At 42.5% G+C, this 14,019-nt stretch overlaps 1 protein-coding gene across 1 annotated transcript in view; it reads left to right on the top strand.

Annotated features, from left to right (window-relative positions):
- The window catches only part of LOC136862274 (nose resistant to fluoxetine protein 6), a 415,203-nt gene that overhangs the window by 88,250 nt on the left and 312,934 nt on the right, over positions 1-14,019 (top strand). Inside the window, exons 2-3 of the mRNA XM_067138873.2 lie at positions 3,086-3,252; positions 11,763-11,941. Of these exons, the coding sequence (XP_066994974.2) occupies positions 3,086-3,252; positions 11,763-11,941 (346 nt within the window). The remainder of the gene's footprint in view (positions 1-3,085; positions 3,253-11,762; positions 11,942-14,019) is intronic.

Here is a 14,019-nt window from a genome sequence, read left to right as displayed (position 1 = left end):
GTGACTATTAGGTTGTCCATAACAGCTGATGTTGAAGCTAATAGGGATCCAACCAACCTTCGGGCTGAGGACTCTACGAACGAACGAACGAACGAACGAACGAACGAACCAACGAACGAACGAACGAACGAACAAATATGCAATTATTATTTTGTGTTTATTCTAAGGCTGGCAGTTTGTTCTACCCAGAAATTAAGATACTATAAAATATTAATAAGCATTCATTTTACCACTCTGTTTTAAATAACTGTTTTAAGCTATAAACGTAATACTGGAAATGAAAAAAACAATAAGAATATAAGTATGAGGAATGAATTAATGTCAGTGTATAATAGTACTGAAATAAAACTTTTAATTTTCACATCTACCAAGATAATATTTTTCTGACATTCTTAAGTAGAACTTGTTTACTCAACAGTCGGTGACATTTTTGAAGCTGTCATTGGAGAAAATGTCATTGGAGACAAGTAGGAAAGTCACCTATCAACCGGCAACACCCAGTCTACCGTCAAGTTATTGCTAGCGGGATTAGGTTTCTGAACCAGGGACCTTAACGGGAATTTGCAAGTAAATGTGTGAGGTAACAGACTGGTCGGTACAAACGTATGTTGACCAGTACACGTTTCACTACCTGTAGCTGGACAGGTCATTTAGAATGGCTTACTGTCAAATGAGGTAGTGAGCACCGTAATGGATACTGACGTTCAACACGGACTTCAGATGCAAACTTTATCTTCATACTGGATATTGGAACGTTTCCAAGCATAGTGAATACTTTCGCGTACAAAAGATCTTTCGAGATTCCGAATATTGAAGTAAGAGTGTGGCCACCCACCGCTAATAACTGCTTATCGTTCATCATTCACATCAACTCTGATTCGTACATGGAACTAAATAATTAGCTGAACCAGAGTAGATTTTACATACACTGCAGATAACAGACATACATTTTTATTACACCGAGCAAGTGGCCGTGTGAGCTTGAGCTTGCATTCGGGAGGTGGGTTCGGACCCCACTGTCGGCAGCCCTAAAGATGGTTTTCCTTGGTTTCTCATTTTAACACCAAGGAAATGGTGGGTCTGTACCTTAATTAAAACACAGGCCTTCTCACTCTTAGCTTTTTCCTATCCTATCGTCGCCATGAGACCTATCTGTGTCGGTGCGACATAAAACAAATTGTAAAAAAAGAAGTTATTTACTACGTTGATATTTCTGCTCAATAAACATTTAAAAATAATTACTTTCTTTGCTATAATAGCACAGGACGGGTGATTAATGATTTAAATGAAACGTAGGAAATTAACTTTGTTGAAGTAGAATTTTCATATTATGGTCCGTCGCATTGATGGACACGAGAGCGCTGTTTTGTGCGGTGTAACGTCGTGAACCACTGAACGGGTATTCACGTGGCTTTCATCGTTATATAGAACGCTAAATCGAACCAGGTTTTGGTGCACGAAATATTAATCTACAACTAATCCAAAACCAATCGTGGTGAATTTAGTGAAAGAGATCCAAGAAAAAAGCCATCCAAACACTTTCTTGATTTACGCTGCCTAAACTGTCATCGATCTACCCAAGTACTGTATGTGAGGAAGAACTGTTAATCATAAAAACCTCTACAAGAAGATCCGCGGCGGTATATTTCTAACTGAAGAAGGTAAGAAAAGCAAAGTCTTCTCCGTACAGGCCATGAAGACCCTTGGAGGGGTGGAAGGTAAAGGCTTCCACTATCCGTAACCTCGGCACTTGATGGGGTAGAGTGGTTAGCTCTACGCCCGGCCGCCTTTGCACCCAAGAATTAACCTGGTACTCATTTTTGGTGTAGGCTGAGTGAACCTCAGGGCCATATGCACCTCCGGAAGTGGAAATATCGTTTCTTAAATTTTGTGACTTCTTGACGGGAATTCGAACCCACGTCCTTCCGGGTGAACCGAGCACACCTTTACCGCCTCGATCAGACAGCCCCTTCTGAAGAAGGTAGCCCTCGATATATATTATAGACTGCGGTAAGAAATTAACCTTAAAGTTAGAAACCATATTTTGGATTTACATAATCCTTATCAGAAGAAGTGGTTTTCACCTCAATAATATTATTAACATCCCAATTACGGTATGTAATTAGCATGAATGTCTGACTCGTTGGCTGAATGGTCAGCGTACTGGCCTTCGGTTCAGAGGGTCCCGGGTCCGATTCCCGGCCGGGTCGGGGATTTTAACCTTCATTGGTTAATTCCAATGGCCCGGGGGCTGGGTGTTTGTGCTGTCCCCAACATCCCTGCAAGTCACATACCACACATAACACTACACTCCACCACAATAACACGCAGTTACGTACCCATGGCAGATGCCACCCACCCTCATCGGAGGGTCTGCCTTACAAGGGCTGCACTCGGCTAGAAATAGCCACACGAAATTAAATTAAATTAGCATGAATGTTTTAGGAAATATAATTATTTAGTGAAAGCACAGGAGTGGTTTGAATATCGCAATGGGGAGACAGGTGGGAGAGGGCGTGCTGGGAGAGAGAAAGGGTCTTGGAAAAATCTTTGCAAATGTCTACAAAGAAATCTTATAAAGCCTATCAACAAAAATTCAGAATTGCTCCCGTGTGAAGCCACGCTGGGTGGCTAGTTTATAGAGTAAAACACTGGTTTCAATGCAATACTGAAAATAGTAGTTCACAAGTGGAGCGCATATCTTGTGCTCTATGTCTTTTATTATGGGCTAGGGCAAGTTTATTACTTTCAATGACCTGTGTAAGTCTCATCCTTGGCTTTGGCAATGTGAAAGTGACTGAGGAATGAGCGTTGTCAGTAATGTCATCCCTTATGCATCCAGTCCCTGTTATGAATGATGTGAAAATATCGCTCATAGGGTCAGCTGGTGCGTCCATTTCAATGGGCTTGGCAGACTGATATGTAATAGCAACTTCTGGCTAGTATGCCTCTTTAGTGACGCCATCTTTACGAGCTGATGCTGAAGCTGTTGAGTATCCAGACATCCTGCAGGCTGGGTTCTCAACATACACGTGGAGAGTAACTCTAGTTTCAGAATATGATCCACATTGTTCTCTCGTTGCAGTGACGGATGCCAGTGGCCACTACTCCTCCCAGTTCTTCTTCGGAAACGACTTCTGGCTGGGGTCACATGCCCTCTGCGAGGAGCTGCAGAATCCTAGTATCAATCCCATTGTGCCACCCTTCGAGCTGCGCTTCCACGTGGCTCGTCTCAGCGTCAACATCAAAAATGTCACCGTCAAGGTAAGGAAGTAATTTATACATACAGTATAACTACATAGCCGCCTCTGTGGTGTAGTGGTTAGCGTGATTAGCTGCCACCCCCGGAGGTCCGGGTTCGATTCCCGGCTCTGCCACGAAATTTGAAAAGTGGTACGAGGGCTGGAACGGGGTCCACTCAGCCTCGGGAGGTCAACTGAGTAGAGGTGGGTTCGATTCCCTCCTCAGCCATCCTGGAAGTGGTTTTCCGTGGTTTCCCACTTCTCCTCCAGGCGAATGCCGGGATGGTACCTAACTTAAGGCCACGGCCGCTTCCTTCCCTCTTCCTTGCCTATCCCTTCCAATCTTCCCATCCCTCCACAAGGCCCCTGTTCAGCATAGCAGATGAGGCCGCCTAGGCGAGGTACTGGTCATACTCCCCAGTTGTATCCCCCGACCAAAAGTCTGAAGCTCCAGGACACTGCCCTTGAGGCGGTAGAGGTGGGATCCCTCGCCAAGTCCGAGGGAAAAACCGAACCTGGAGGGTAAACAGATGATGATGATGATGATAACTACATAAATAACATTAATATCTTGTATGTAGAATTCAAATTTCGCAGTATCAAGGTTTAGAAAACTAGAAAGTAGGTTCAATTCAATATTTATCTCTCTGTCTTCTGACTGGCTGCTGTTTGATTGTTTCATTGAATATCACGGGAAAACGTCTTGACAGAATTTCTTGAAAATTCCTTTTACATATTGTATTACACAGTCTATCTCTTCGTACAGTCTTCCGATTTATTCTTCATTGGCTGAAATAGTAGGTGTATAGACCTGTATTTATGTGGTAAACGTTGGCTTCGTGTCCGTCTTTCAGCAATAATACGTTCACTATGATGGTCGAAGTAACTTGCGCATTACCCTATTTTCTTATTGTTATACCAATTCCAGCATTTCCCCTATTTGATTTTGTCCTAATAATTCTGTAGTTAACTGACCAGAAATCCTGTTCTTCCTGTTAATGTACTTCACCTAAACCAACTACATCAAGAAAGACTATCAGTCACTCAAATATATTGCCACCCTAGCGGCTTGCGAAAGCTTGTTACACCACTTTCAATGAACCATTCACTAATTTGGTCTCTCGACAGATACCCATACGATATTGTTGCTTTATGGCTTGGATACCTACTGGTACGCCCGAGCCTCCCCACTGCGGAAAAATCTCGTGGTTCACAGGAGATGATGATGATCATTATGATGATGACGATTATTATTATTATTATTATTATTATTATTATTATTATTATTATTATTATTATTATTATTATTATTATTCCCCTGCAAGTCATGTGACCTTGCCGCGGTGGGGAGGCTTGCGTGTCCCAATGAAGCAGATAGTCGAGCCGCAGGTGCAACCATATTGCATGGGTATCTGTCGAGAGACCAGACTAACGAATGGTTCATCGAAAGAGGGAAAGCAGCCTTTCGGACGTTGCAAGGGCGTCAGTCTGGATGATTAACTGATATGGCCTTTTAATAATGCTGAACATGGCTTAGCTGTGTTGATACTGCTACACGACTGAAAGGAACGGGAAAATACAGCCGTAACTAACTCCCGAGGACACGCTGCTCTCTCTCTGCATGATTGATGTACTGATGATGGCTTCCTTCCGGGTAAAATATTCCGGAGCATTGCATTCGGATATTCGGGAGGGGGGTGACACACGAGAGGGGGCAATGATCAGGAAGATGGATACTGACATTCTGCGAGTCGGAGCGTGGAATGCTAGAAGCTTGAATCGTTGTAGTAGGTTAGAGAATCTGAAAAGGGAGATGGATATACTAAAGTTATATGTAGTTGGTATAAGTGAAGTACGTTGGCAGGAAGAGCAGAATTATCAACACAAAATCAAGCAGGGGAAATGCAAGAGTTGGTTTAATACTGAATAAAAAGCAGGGCAGTGGGCAAGCTACTACGACCAGCATAATGAAAGGATTATTGTTGTCAAGACAGACACCAAACCAATGCCCACCACAATAGTGCAGGTCTATATGCCTACTAGTTCGGCACATGATGAAGAAATCGAAAGAATATATGAAGACATAGGAGATTTAATACAATATGTAAAATGTGATGAGAATCTAATTGTGATGGGAGACTGGAATGCAGTGGTAGGCCAAGGAAGAGAAGGTAGTACAGTAGGAGAATTCGGATTGGGACAAAGGAATGAAAGAGGAAGTCGGCTGGTTGAATTTTGCACCGATCATAATTTAGTCCTTGCTAATACTTGGTTCAAACACCACAAAAGACGGCTGTATACGTGGACGAGACTTGAAGACACTGCATTAGGCAGAGATTCAGAAACCAGATGGTGTTGGATTGCAAAACTTTCCCAGGAGCAGGCGTAGACTCTGGCCACAACTTGTAGTTCATGAAATGCCATGTGAAATTGAAGAAATTGAAGAAAGGAATGCAACAAGATGAGATCCAGACAAGTTGAAAGAAAAGAGTATGAGTGACTGTTTCAAGGAACATGCTGCACAAGGACTACATGAAAGGGCTGAAGGAAACACAATAGAGGAAGAATGGACAGTCTTGGAGAATGAGGTCTGTGGGCTGCTGAAGAAATGTTCGGAATAAAGGAAATATCAACTGAGAATCAATAGATAACTCAGGAGATACTAGACCTAATTGACGAATGACAAAAGTACAAGAATGCACGAAATGAAGTGGGCAGAAAGGAATACTGGCGATTAAAGAATGAAGTGGATAGGAAGTCCAAGGTGGCTAAGGAAGAATGGCTGAAGGAGAAGTGCAAGGATGTTGAAGGTTTTATGGTCCTAGGAAAGGTAGATGCAGCATACAGGAAAATCAAGGAAACGTTTGGAGAAAGAAAAATTAAGTATATGAATATTAAGAACTCAGATGGAAAACCACTTCTGGGAAAAGAATTAAAGGCATAAAGATGGCAGGAATATATCCAACAGTTGCATCAGGGTAAAGACGTAGATGATATGGTTCTGGAACAAGAAGAGGCTGTTTCTGCTGATGAAATGGGAAACCCAAGTTTGAGGTCAGAATTTGACAAAGCTTTGAGAGGCCAAAGTAGGAACAAGGCACCTGGAATTGACGACATTCCCTCTGAATTACTGACTGCCTTAGGAGGAGCCAACACGACGAGGTTATCCCATTCAGTGTGTAAGATGTGAGACAGGAGAAGTTCCATCCGATTTTCGGCATTGTTATGCCTATTCCCAAGAAAGCCGGTGCTTACAAGTGTGAAAACTACCGCACCATTAGTTTAATATCTCACGCCTGCAAAATTTTAACACGTATTATTTACAGAAGATTGGAAAGACGAGTAGTAACTGAGTTGGGAGAAGATCAATTTGGCTTCAGAAGAAATATAGGAACACGTGAAGCAATCCTGACTTTATGACTGATCTTAGAGGATAGGATTAAGAAGGGCAAGTCCACATACATGGCGTTCATAGATCTTGAAAAGGCCTTTGATAATGTTGATTGGACCAAGGCATTTGAGATTCTGAAGGTGATCGGGATCAGATATCGAGAACGAAGAATTATCTACAATCCGTATAAAAATCAGTCTGCAGTGATAAGAATCGAGGGCTTTGAAAAAGAAGCAGCAATCCAGAAAGGAGTGATGAAAAGTTGCAGTTTGTCCCCCTCCTTTTCAATGTGTATATAGAACAGGCAGTTAAGGAAATCAAATACGAATTTGGGAAGGGAATCGCAATCCAAGGATAAGAAATCAAAGCCCTAAGATTTTCCGATGATATTGTTATTTTATCTGAGACTGCAGAGGACCTCGAGAAGTTGCTGAATGGTATGGACACAGTCTTGTGTAAGGAGTACAAGATGAAAATAAATCAGTCCAAAACAAAAGTAATGGAGTGCAGCGAATGAAGGCAGGCGATGCAGGAAATATTAGATTAGGAAATGAAGTCTTCAAGGAAATGGATGTATATTGTTACTTGGGTAGTAAAATAACTAACGATGGCAGAAGTAAGGAGGGCATAAAATGCAGACTAGCACAACCATGGAAAAGCTTTCTTAAGAAAAGAAATTTGTTTACTTCAAACATTGATTTAGGAATTAGAAAGATGTTTTTGAAGACTTTCATCTGGAGCGTGGCAATGTATGGAAGTGAAACATGGACGATAACTAGCTCAGAAAGAAAGGTAATAGAAGCTTTTGAAATGTGGTATTACAGAAGAATGCTGAAGGTGAGATGGATAGATCGAATCACGAATTAAGAGATACTGAATCGAATTGGTGAGAGGAGATCGATTTGGCTAAACTTGACGAGAAGAAGAGATAGAATGACAGGATACATATTAAGACCCCCAGGACTTGTTCAGTAGGTTTTTGAAGGAAGTGTAGGCGGTAAGAACGGTAGGGGTAGACCAAAGTATGAATATGACAAGCAGATTAGAGCAGAGCAAACTTAGGATGGAATATTTACGTAAAAATGAAAAGGTTAGCACGGGATAGGGTGGCGTGGCGTGGAGGGCTGCATCAAACCAGTCTGTGAACTGATGACTAAAACATTATTATTATTATTATTATTATTATTATTATTATTATTATTATTATTATTATTATTATTATTATTATCGTTTCCAGCTTCCTCTGTGGATCTGTGATGAGTGTCGGTCTCCAAATCCCAAGATCTTTGGTTCAAGCTTGACGTACTGTAGTCACATTTTGACTGTCGTATGGTATAGGCATGAAAAAGACCTTTGGTGATACATTCACTGTTCACCCGAAAAAGTTATATCCCAGCCATGTTTTTGGTCTAAAAGAATGCATTCTCATCCATCTAGTAGCGTAAAGGAGAATGTAGATATTGACACAGAGACTGTCTAATGGCGTCAATCTGTATTGTTAGGTAGGACATTTTTCCTCGGTGACGTATCGCTACCCAAACCAATTGATGATGTCAGTATTTGCATGCGCATTGCCTTTACGTTCCTCAGTTTATTGGAATGAAATGGCATATGACTTTTAGTACTGGCAGTGTCCGAAGACATGTTCGGCACGCCAAAGGCTGGTCTTTAGGTTTGACGTCCGTAGGCGACCTGCGCGTCGTAATGAGAATGAAATGATGATGAAGACGACACATACACCCAGTCGCCGTACCAGCGGAATTAACCAATGATAGTTAACATTCCCGACCCTGCCTGGAATCAAACCCGGGACTCCTGTGATCAAAGGCCAGCACGCTAACCATTTAGCCATGGAGCCGGACCCTCAGTTTATTAAATGAGCGTGATTGATCATGAAACTGATTTGTGGTCTCTATTTGGTGAAAGTGTTACGGTATTTACTAAAATGTAGGGAGGGTTGGTCTATTGTAATGAAAGCTATTGTTTAAATTGTAGTTAAGGTTAATACAGCTCATTTATAGGTACTAAGAGCAAATTACTGGAGGCAGGGGGTCAGATGGTTATCTCTCCGGATATTTGTTCAGCGAGTTGGGCAATATAACGATGGATATCTTTACACAGATGGAAGGACTTAATGCTGGTACTGAATGCTCCCAGGATGGTGAAATAAATTATCAAAATAAATTCTACTGAAGAATAAACTTGCTGCGCAGCCGAGGCGGTAACGGCATGCTTGGTTCACTTAGAAGGACATGGGTTCTGGTTCCCATCAGGAAGTTGGTAATTTTAGAAACGAAACTTCCACATCTAAACGGCAAATGACCTTTCTCTTTCCTTTGCCGGTAGATCCATTCTTAGAAGTATAGGAACTCTTCCATTTTCTCTCCGATTAGTTTTATTAAGTTAGAAGAATTAAGGTTCGCTCGAATCGGAGTGTAGGGTATCTTTTTCTTTCTCTTTTTTTTGATGTTTTAGTCTTTGCTATATTCCGACAGGGATTTCACTCGTTTTGGGAAGATCGTTATATGGTATTTTTCGAACTTCTTGTCACACAGATCAAACACACACTATGTATTCGCTTTTACATATTCTATTGTGGATTACGTGTGTAACATATCTCGTGATGACATGCCTTTGTTCTTGATTTTATTCAATCTATTCCCTTCCTACCATCACACTTGTGCCATAGAAATCTAATTATATTTCTTCCTTCTTCGAGATTATTCTCTCAAGAAGTTCAATGGATGGTCCGATAGATGACAATGACATTTTGAAACGAAGATCTTCGATGTAGAAGGTTTCTTTGGCTAACTCGTAGACCATTCTATAAGGCGCTGTTTTCCCCACACTTAGTACGAAATTCAGGAAGTGCGATTTTGCTTTCTCAATTATTCTGAGGTCGCTAATCGTCAGATTTCCCCATATAATGCTGAGTCTGTATGTTTGGATTGGTGATACTGAGGTTTCAAATACCAGCATCGCTGTATTTAAGGACTGTTGAGAAAGATTCTTGATATTGTATATTAATTTGGTGGTTGGTGTGATTCTCTATCGTACGTGGCAGCTGAATGAGTTTCCTGTAGTTTGAGCATTATTCCATGATACTCCAGTTTGTTGACAACGTTCAGTGGTTGCTTTTCAGCAATAATGAGTCTTTTGCTGCAGGTTTACCTCATTTTCTGATGCCTTTTGTACTTATTTATCCATATTTTTGTCCAAGTCATCCTGTTTTACCCATCTTTCAAGTTCATACAGTGTCTCTCGGAGTTGGTCCTTATTTTTTGACTCTAGGATCATGCCGTCTGCGTTCAAAAGCGGCGTGGTTTCCGGAACAGACTTTAGAACCTCCGTTATGTCCGCAATGGCTATGTTAAATAGCAGTGGACTTATTGGGTCTGCCTGCAATATACAGTTTGTTACCTGATGATTTTTGACACTTTGACACCATCGTCAATTTCTATTAAATTGTATGTCAGTTTCTGTCTGTTTGGCTGGTGGATGCATTTCGCCGATCAATGTGTTCATTGCTGTTGTTAACATTTGTCTATTTATTGTTTCGAATGCGTTCTTATAGTAGATGAATACTATGTAGTATTTTTCTGATTATTGTTGCGACAGCATGGTTGCCATTGTACTCCCTCTTAAAACAATAATCACCACCACCATCGCTGCCCACGAATTTCCTTGCTATGTGCATTTGTAAAATGTTCTGCCATCAACGAATATGTTTTTATAGCCCTGGAAGTGAACAATGTCGCCATTGATGCTCTCACGGCCCGTACTTATAGACATGAAATAGGCTTTTGAGCTTATGCCATGTCAAGAAAATGAGGTGAAATTCTTTACGTTTCGCAGAGAACTGTGCTCTGCGTCATCAGAAGAAAATCTCAACTGTACTCGAGAAAGGCTTCTGAATAGTGATGGGTAGTTCGCGAACGAACTAGTTCTCGGGAACTACTTCACTCTCACGAACTGTGAAGTGTTCACTTGTCTCTCGAGAACTACTTCGCGAACTGTAGGACTTCACGAGTGTGAAGGAATGGGAAGGAACTTGTTCGCGGACGAACTACTTCAGCGGTTGCAGAGTGCTCTGGTGGGAAAATTACACATTTTGAAGTAGTTCTTTCTTGGGAACGAGAGTGTTGGAGTCTGACGTTTAGCGCCACCGGCGAGGAAAAGGTTGACCAACGCTCAGATGTTATAAATTTATGTTTCAGTCAGGGGATGAAATCACCACCAAGAAAAGGGTTCTCCTGCGATAGCAAATCCACGTTTTAAAACATCTCATTTTCAAGTCGACAATATTTAACAGAAATTTTGATTATCTTTGAAAAGAAATAGATTTTTCCTACACTTACATTTCTGAGGGTTTGAGGGCGGGGGGGGGGAGAGTGTGAACTGACATTACTGCTAATAGAAACGTTCACCTCTATAGCATTTATGAATGTTACTACAGAGAAGTGCACCTGCGTGCTACCTGTTGTCGGCTTTGTGTACTTCCTCGTTCTGGAAAGCTCGCGAAGCGATGAAGCCTTGTGTGAAGGGAATGAGAAAGAACTTGTTCGCGGACGAACTACTTCAGCGGTTGCAGAGTGCTCTGGCGGGAAAATTACACATTTTGAAGTAGTTCGTGAAGTAGTTCTTTGTTGGGAGCGAGAGTGAATGAACTAGTTCCCAGAGGTGAACTGCTTCTTCCCATTACTATCTGAAGCAATGAGCTTTGAATTTAGACGTTACCCAATAGAAGTGGAAATGGTACGTTCATTCGTCACCAGATGGCTCCTCAGACGCGGTACAGCGCTAGCGTTCGAAGCTGAAGCTGACGGAACCATCAGAATCAGTCAGAGTTCTGTCAATGTCATGCCTTCATATGTGCGTACGCCTGTTATGTTATGTTATGGACTAAAACTGCAGACTGTGTTAAACAAAACATGATGATAATGTTCGTCAGTTTGTTATAGCGAGTTCACGAGCGTCAACTCGAAAGAACTACTGCAGCCTCTCAGGAGGCCACGCACTATTATTATTATTATTATTATTATTATTATTATTATTATTATTATTATAGTGATTTGTGGCTTTCCTCAAGGCTCTAAGATAGTACGCTTACTTTATTTGTTTGTTTACAGGCCCCGCGCACTGTTCTCCTTGGACTCTGTCTACCACGGACTTGCTCCTCTCTGGACATCACCAGAATGTTGCAGTCTTCCAGCCCTGTCCAGGGCGCACGATCACTCCGGGTGCTGAGAGTTAGAGCTGTACCCGGTCCATACCGCATAATTGACGACATTAAGTTCCACATACTGGGGTAAGCGCACTTTCTTTTGTACAACCACTTCGTGTAGGCCTATATCCTAGTTTATGATATACTAGCGAAGAATATTGTTTGGGATATAAAGATCACTGACGTTAGCTCCTTCTGATAATTAGCTGGGGACAAATCTCCTTTCTCTCTTCCCCCCGCCCCTCCTCCTCAGTTAGTCTGTTAAGTCTTCATCCCGGATGCTGGTAGGATACTCCAACCATCAGAGTTTATGTGGTTATAATGAAACCGAAAGAAACGATAGTGGCGTCATAATGAGGCGTACAAAGCATAGTGAGGAGTAAAGTAGCTGGCCATTGCTTTCCTCACTGGGACAGAATTTGCTATTAAAGCACGACTAGCACTATGAGTTGCACATTTCATAACATACGGACGCACTAGACGTGGTCTGAATGTCATTACTTGAGTCCGGATTTTTAGGTACTGATAGGTTAGAATGCATATTTACTTAAGCAAACAACACGTATATACTACCCCGTACAGCAGTTATGCTATGAGATTTGCATAGACATTAGGGGTACCGCCTACGTAACTCCTTGAATTTATGTTGCTCTTCCTACACTATGGTATAACGGGTTGCATTACTCTTCCTACAAACCTAATTACTTTGCATTCTAACCTATTTCCACCTAAAAATCCGAGGTCTAGTCATTACTCAGCACAACTCAGACGTCTGCAGCTTCCATATTGTGGAAGCTATGTTTTGCTCTGGGTTGTGTCAAGAGACAGATGCAAAGAACTGCATCATTTTTGTCTGGGCTAAGAAGAAGTGTAGAAATTGGAACTGAAGTTATTTAAACCTCATTACAATTATTTGTTCAACCCTATAATGCAGTAATTGTTGTTATTTATAGAAATACGTAGGCTAAACATTATAAATAAGTTTGGAATATTGTGGAATTAGGCGCGTTATGTATTAGGGTTTGTGTGGTCCTGTTGTATGTGGTAGAGGGTACGGTATACTCACAAGCAGTTCAATTGCTTGTTCAAAAAACAGCAGATGTCGCTGCCTACGGTCTCTGTTGAGCCTAGGGTGAACTACGTCATTTCAGGTGAAAACTGCTAGTATAGTGTATAATGTGGTATGAGTTTCAGCTAGTGTTTACGTTTTATGTGCTATGCGTATCTACCAGTTGGCCGAGCCCGAATTGTTGCGTTGACTCAGGGTGGACATACACTGACTGGGCAAATGGCATGGGATAGCGGAGCACTGATGCGCAGGGGTGTTGTCTGCGCAACACACGCCCCCTGTGCCAGCGGCAGTTGTATGGGAGACCTTGTGAGCAGTGGCTGTACATGTGACATGGAACGTCGTCGTGAGCAGACACCGTTCGAACGGGGTATGGTGGTCGGTGCCCGACTGATGGGAAGTGCGATTTCGGAAGTGGGGCGGTAATTCGGCTTCACACGATCAACCGTGTCCAGGGTGTATCGTAAATGGTTGAATGCGGGTGTCACCGTCCACAAAAGACCGACGACCGGCCGTCCAGCCACCCTCGATGACCGTGACCGGCGACATCTGAGATGGATTGTCAATAGTGACAGACGGGCAACCGCGCAACAAATCACGGCTCAATTCAACACAGGCCGTGCTAGACACGTCTCCCAGTGGACAATCCGTAGGAACATGGGTTCTACGGGGTATGGGAGCCGGCGCCGCACACGGGTGCCACTGTTAACCCAACGTAATCGGACACAACGACGCGCAATTGTCGCCAGTCACCAGGGATGGACACTGGAACAATGGCGTAACGTGATATGGTCGGACGAATCACGATTTCAACTGCACCATGCCGATAGGAGGCACCGTGTATGGTGCAGACCACATGAAGCGATGGATCCCGCCTGCCTCGAAGGTGTGATCCAGGGCGCTGGTGTCTCTGTTATGATCTGGAGTGCATTTTCCTGGTATGGAATGGGCCCCCCCTAGTTGTTCTGGAAGAGACTTTGAATGGTACACGGTATGTTGAGCTGCTCGGAGACCATCTCCACCCATTTTTGGCCTTCCAGCGCCCAGACGTTCTGCGGTGTTTCAAGATGATAACGCGCCGCCACATCGCTCC

This window comes from Anabrus simplex, chromosome 1 (genome assembly GCF_040414725.1).
Source record: "Anabrus simplex isolate iqAnaSimp1 chromosome 1, ASM4041472v1, whole genome shotgun sequence".
Classification (NCBI taxonomy): domain Eukaryota; kingdom Metazoa; phylum Arthropoda; class Insecta; order Orthoptera; family Tettigoniidae; genus Anabrus; species Anabrus simplex.
The sequence above is the reverse complement of the archived record's forward strand: the minus strand, read 5'-3'. Positions and strand labels throughout refer to the sequence as shown.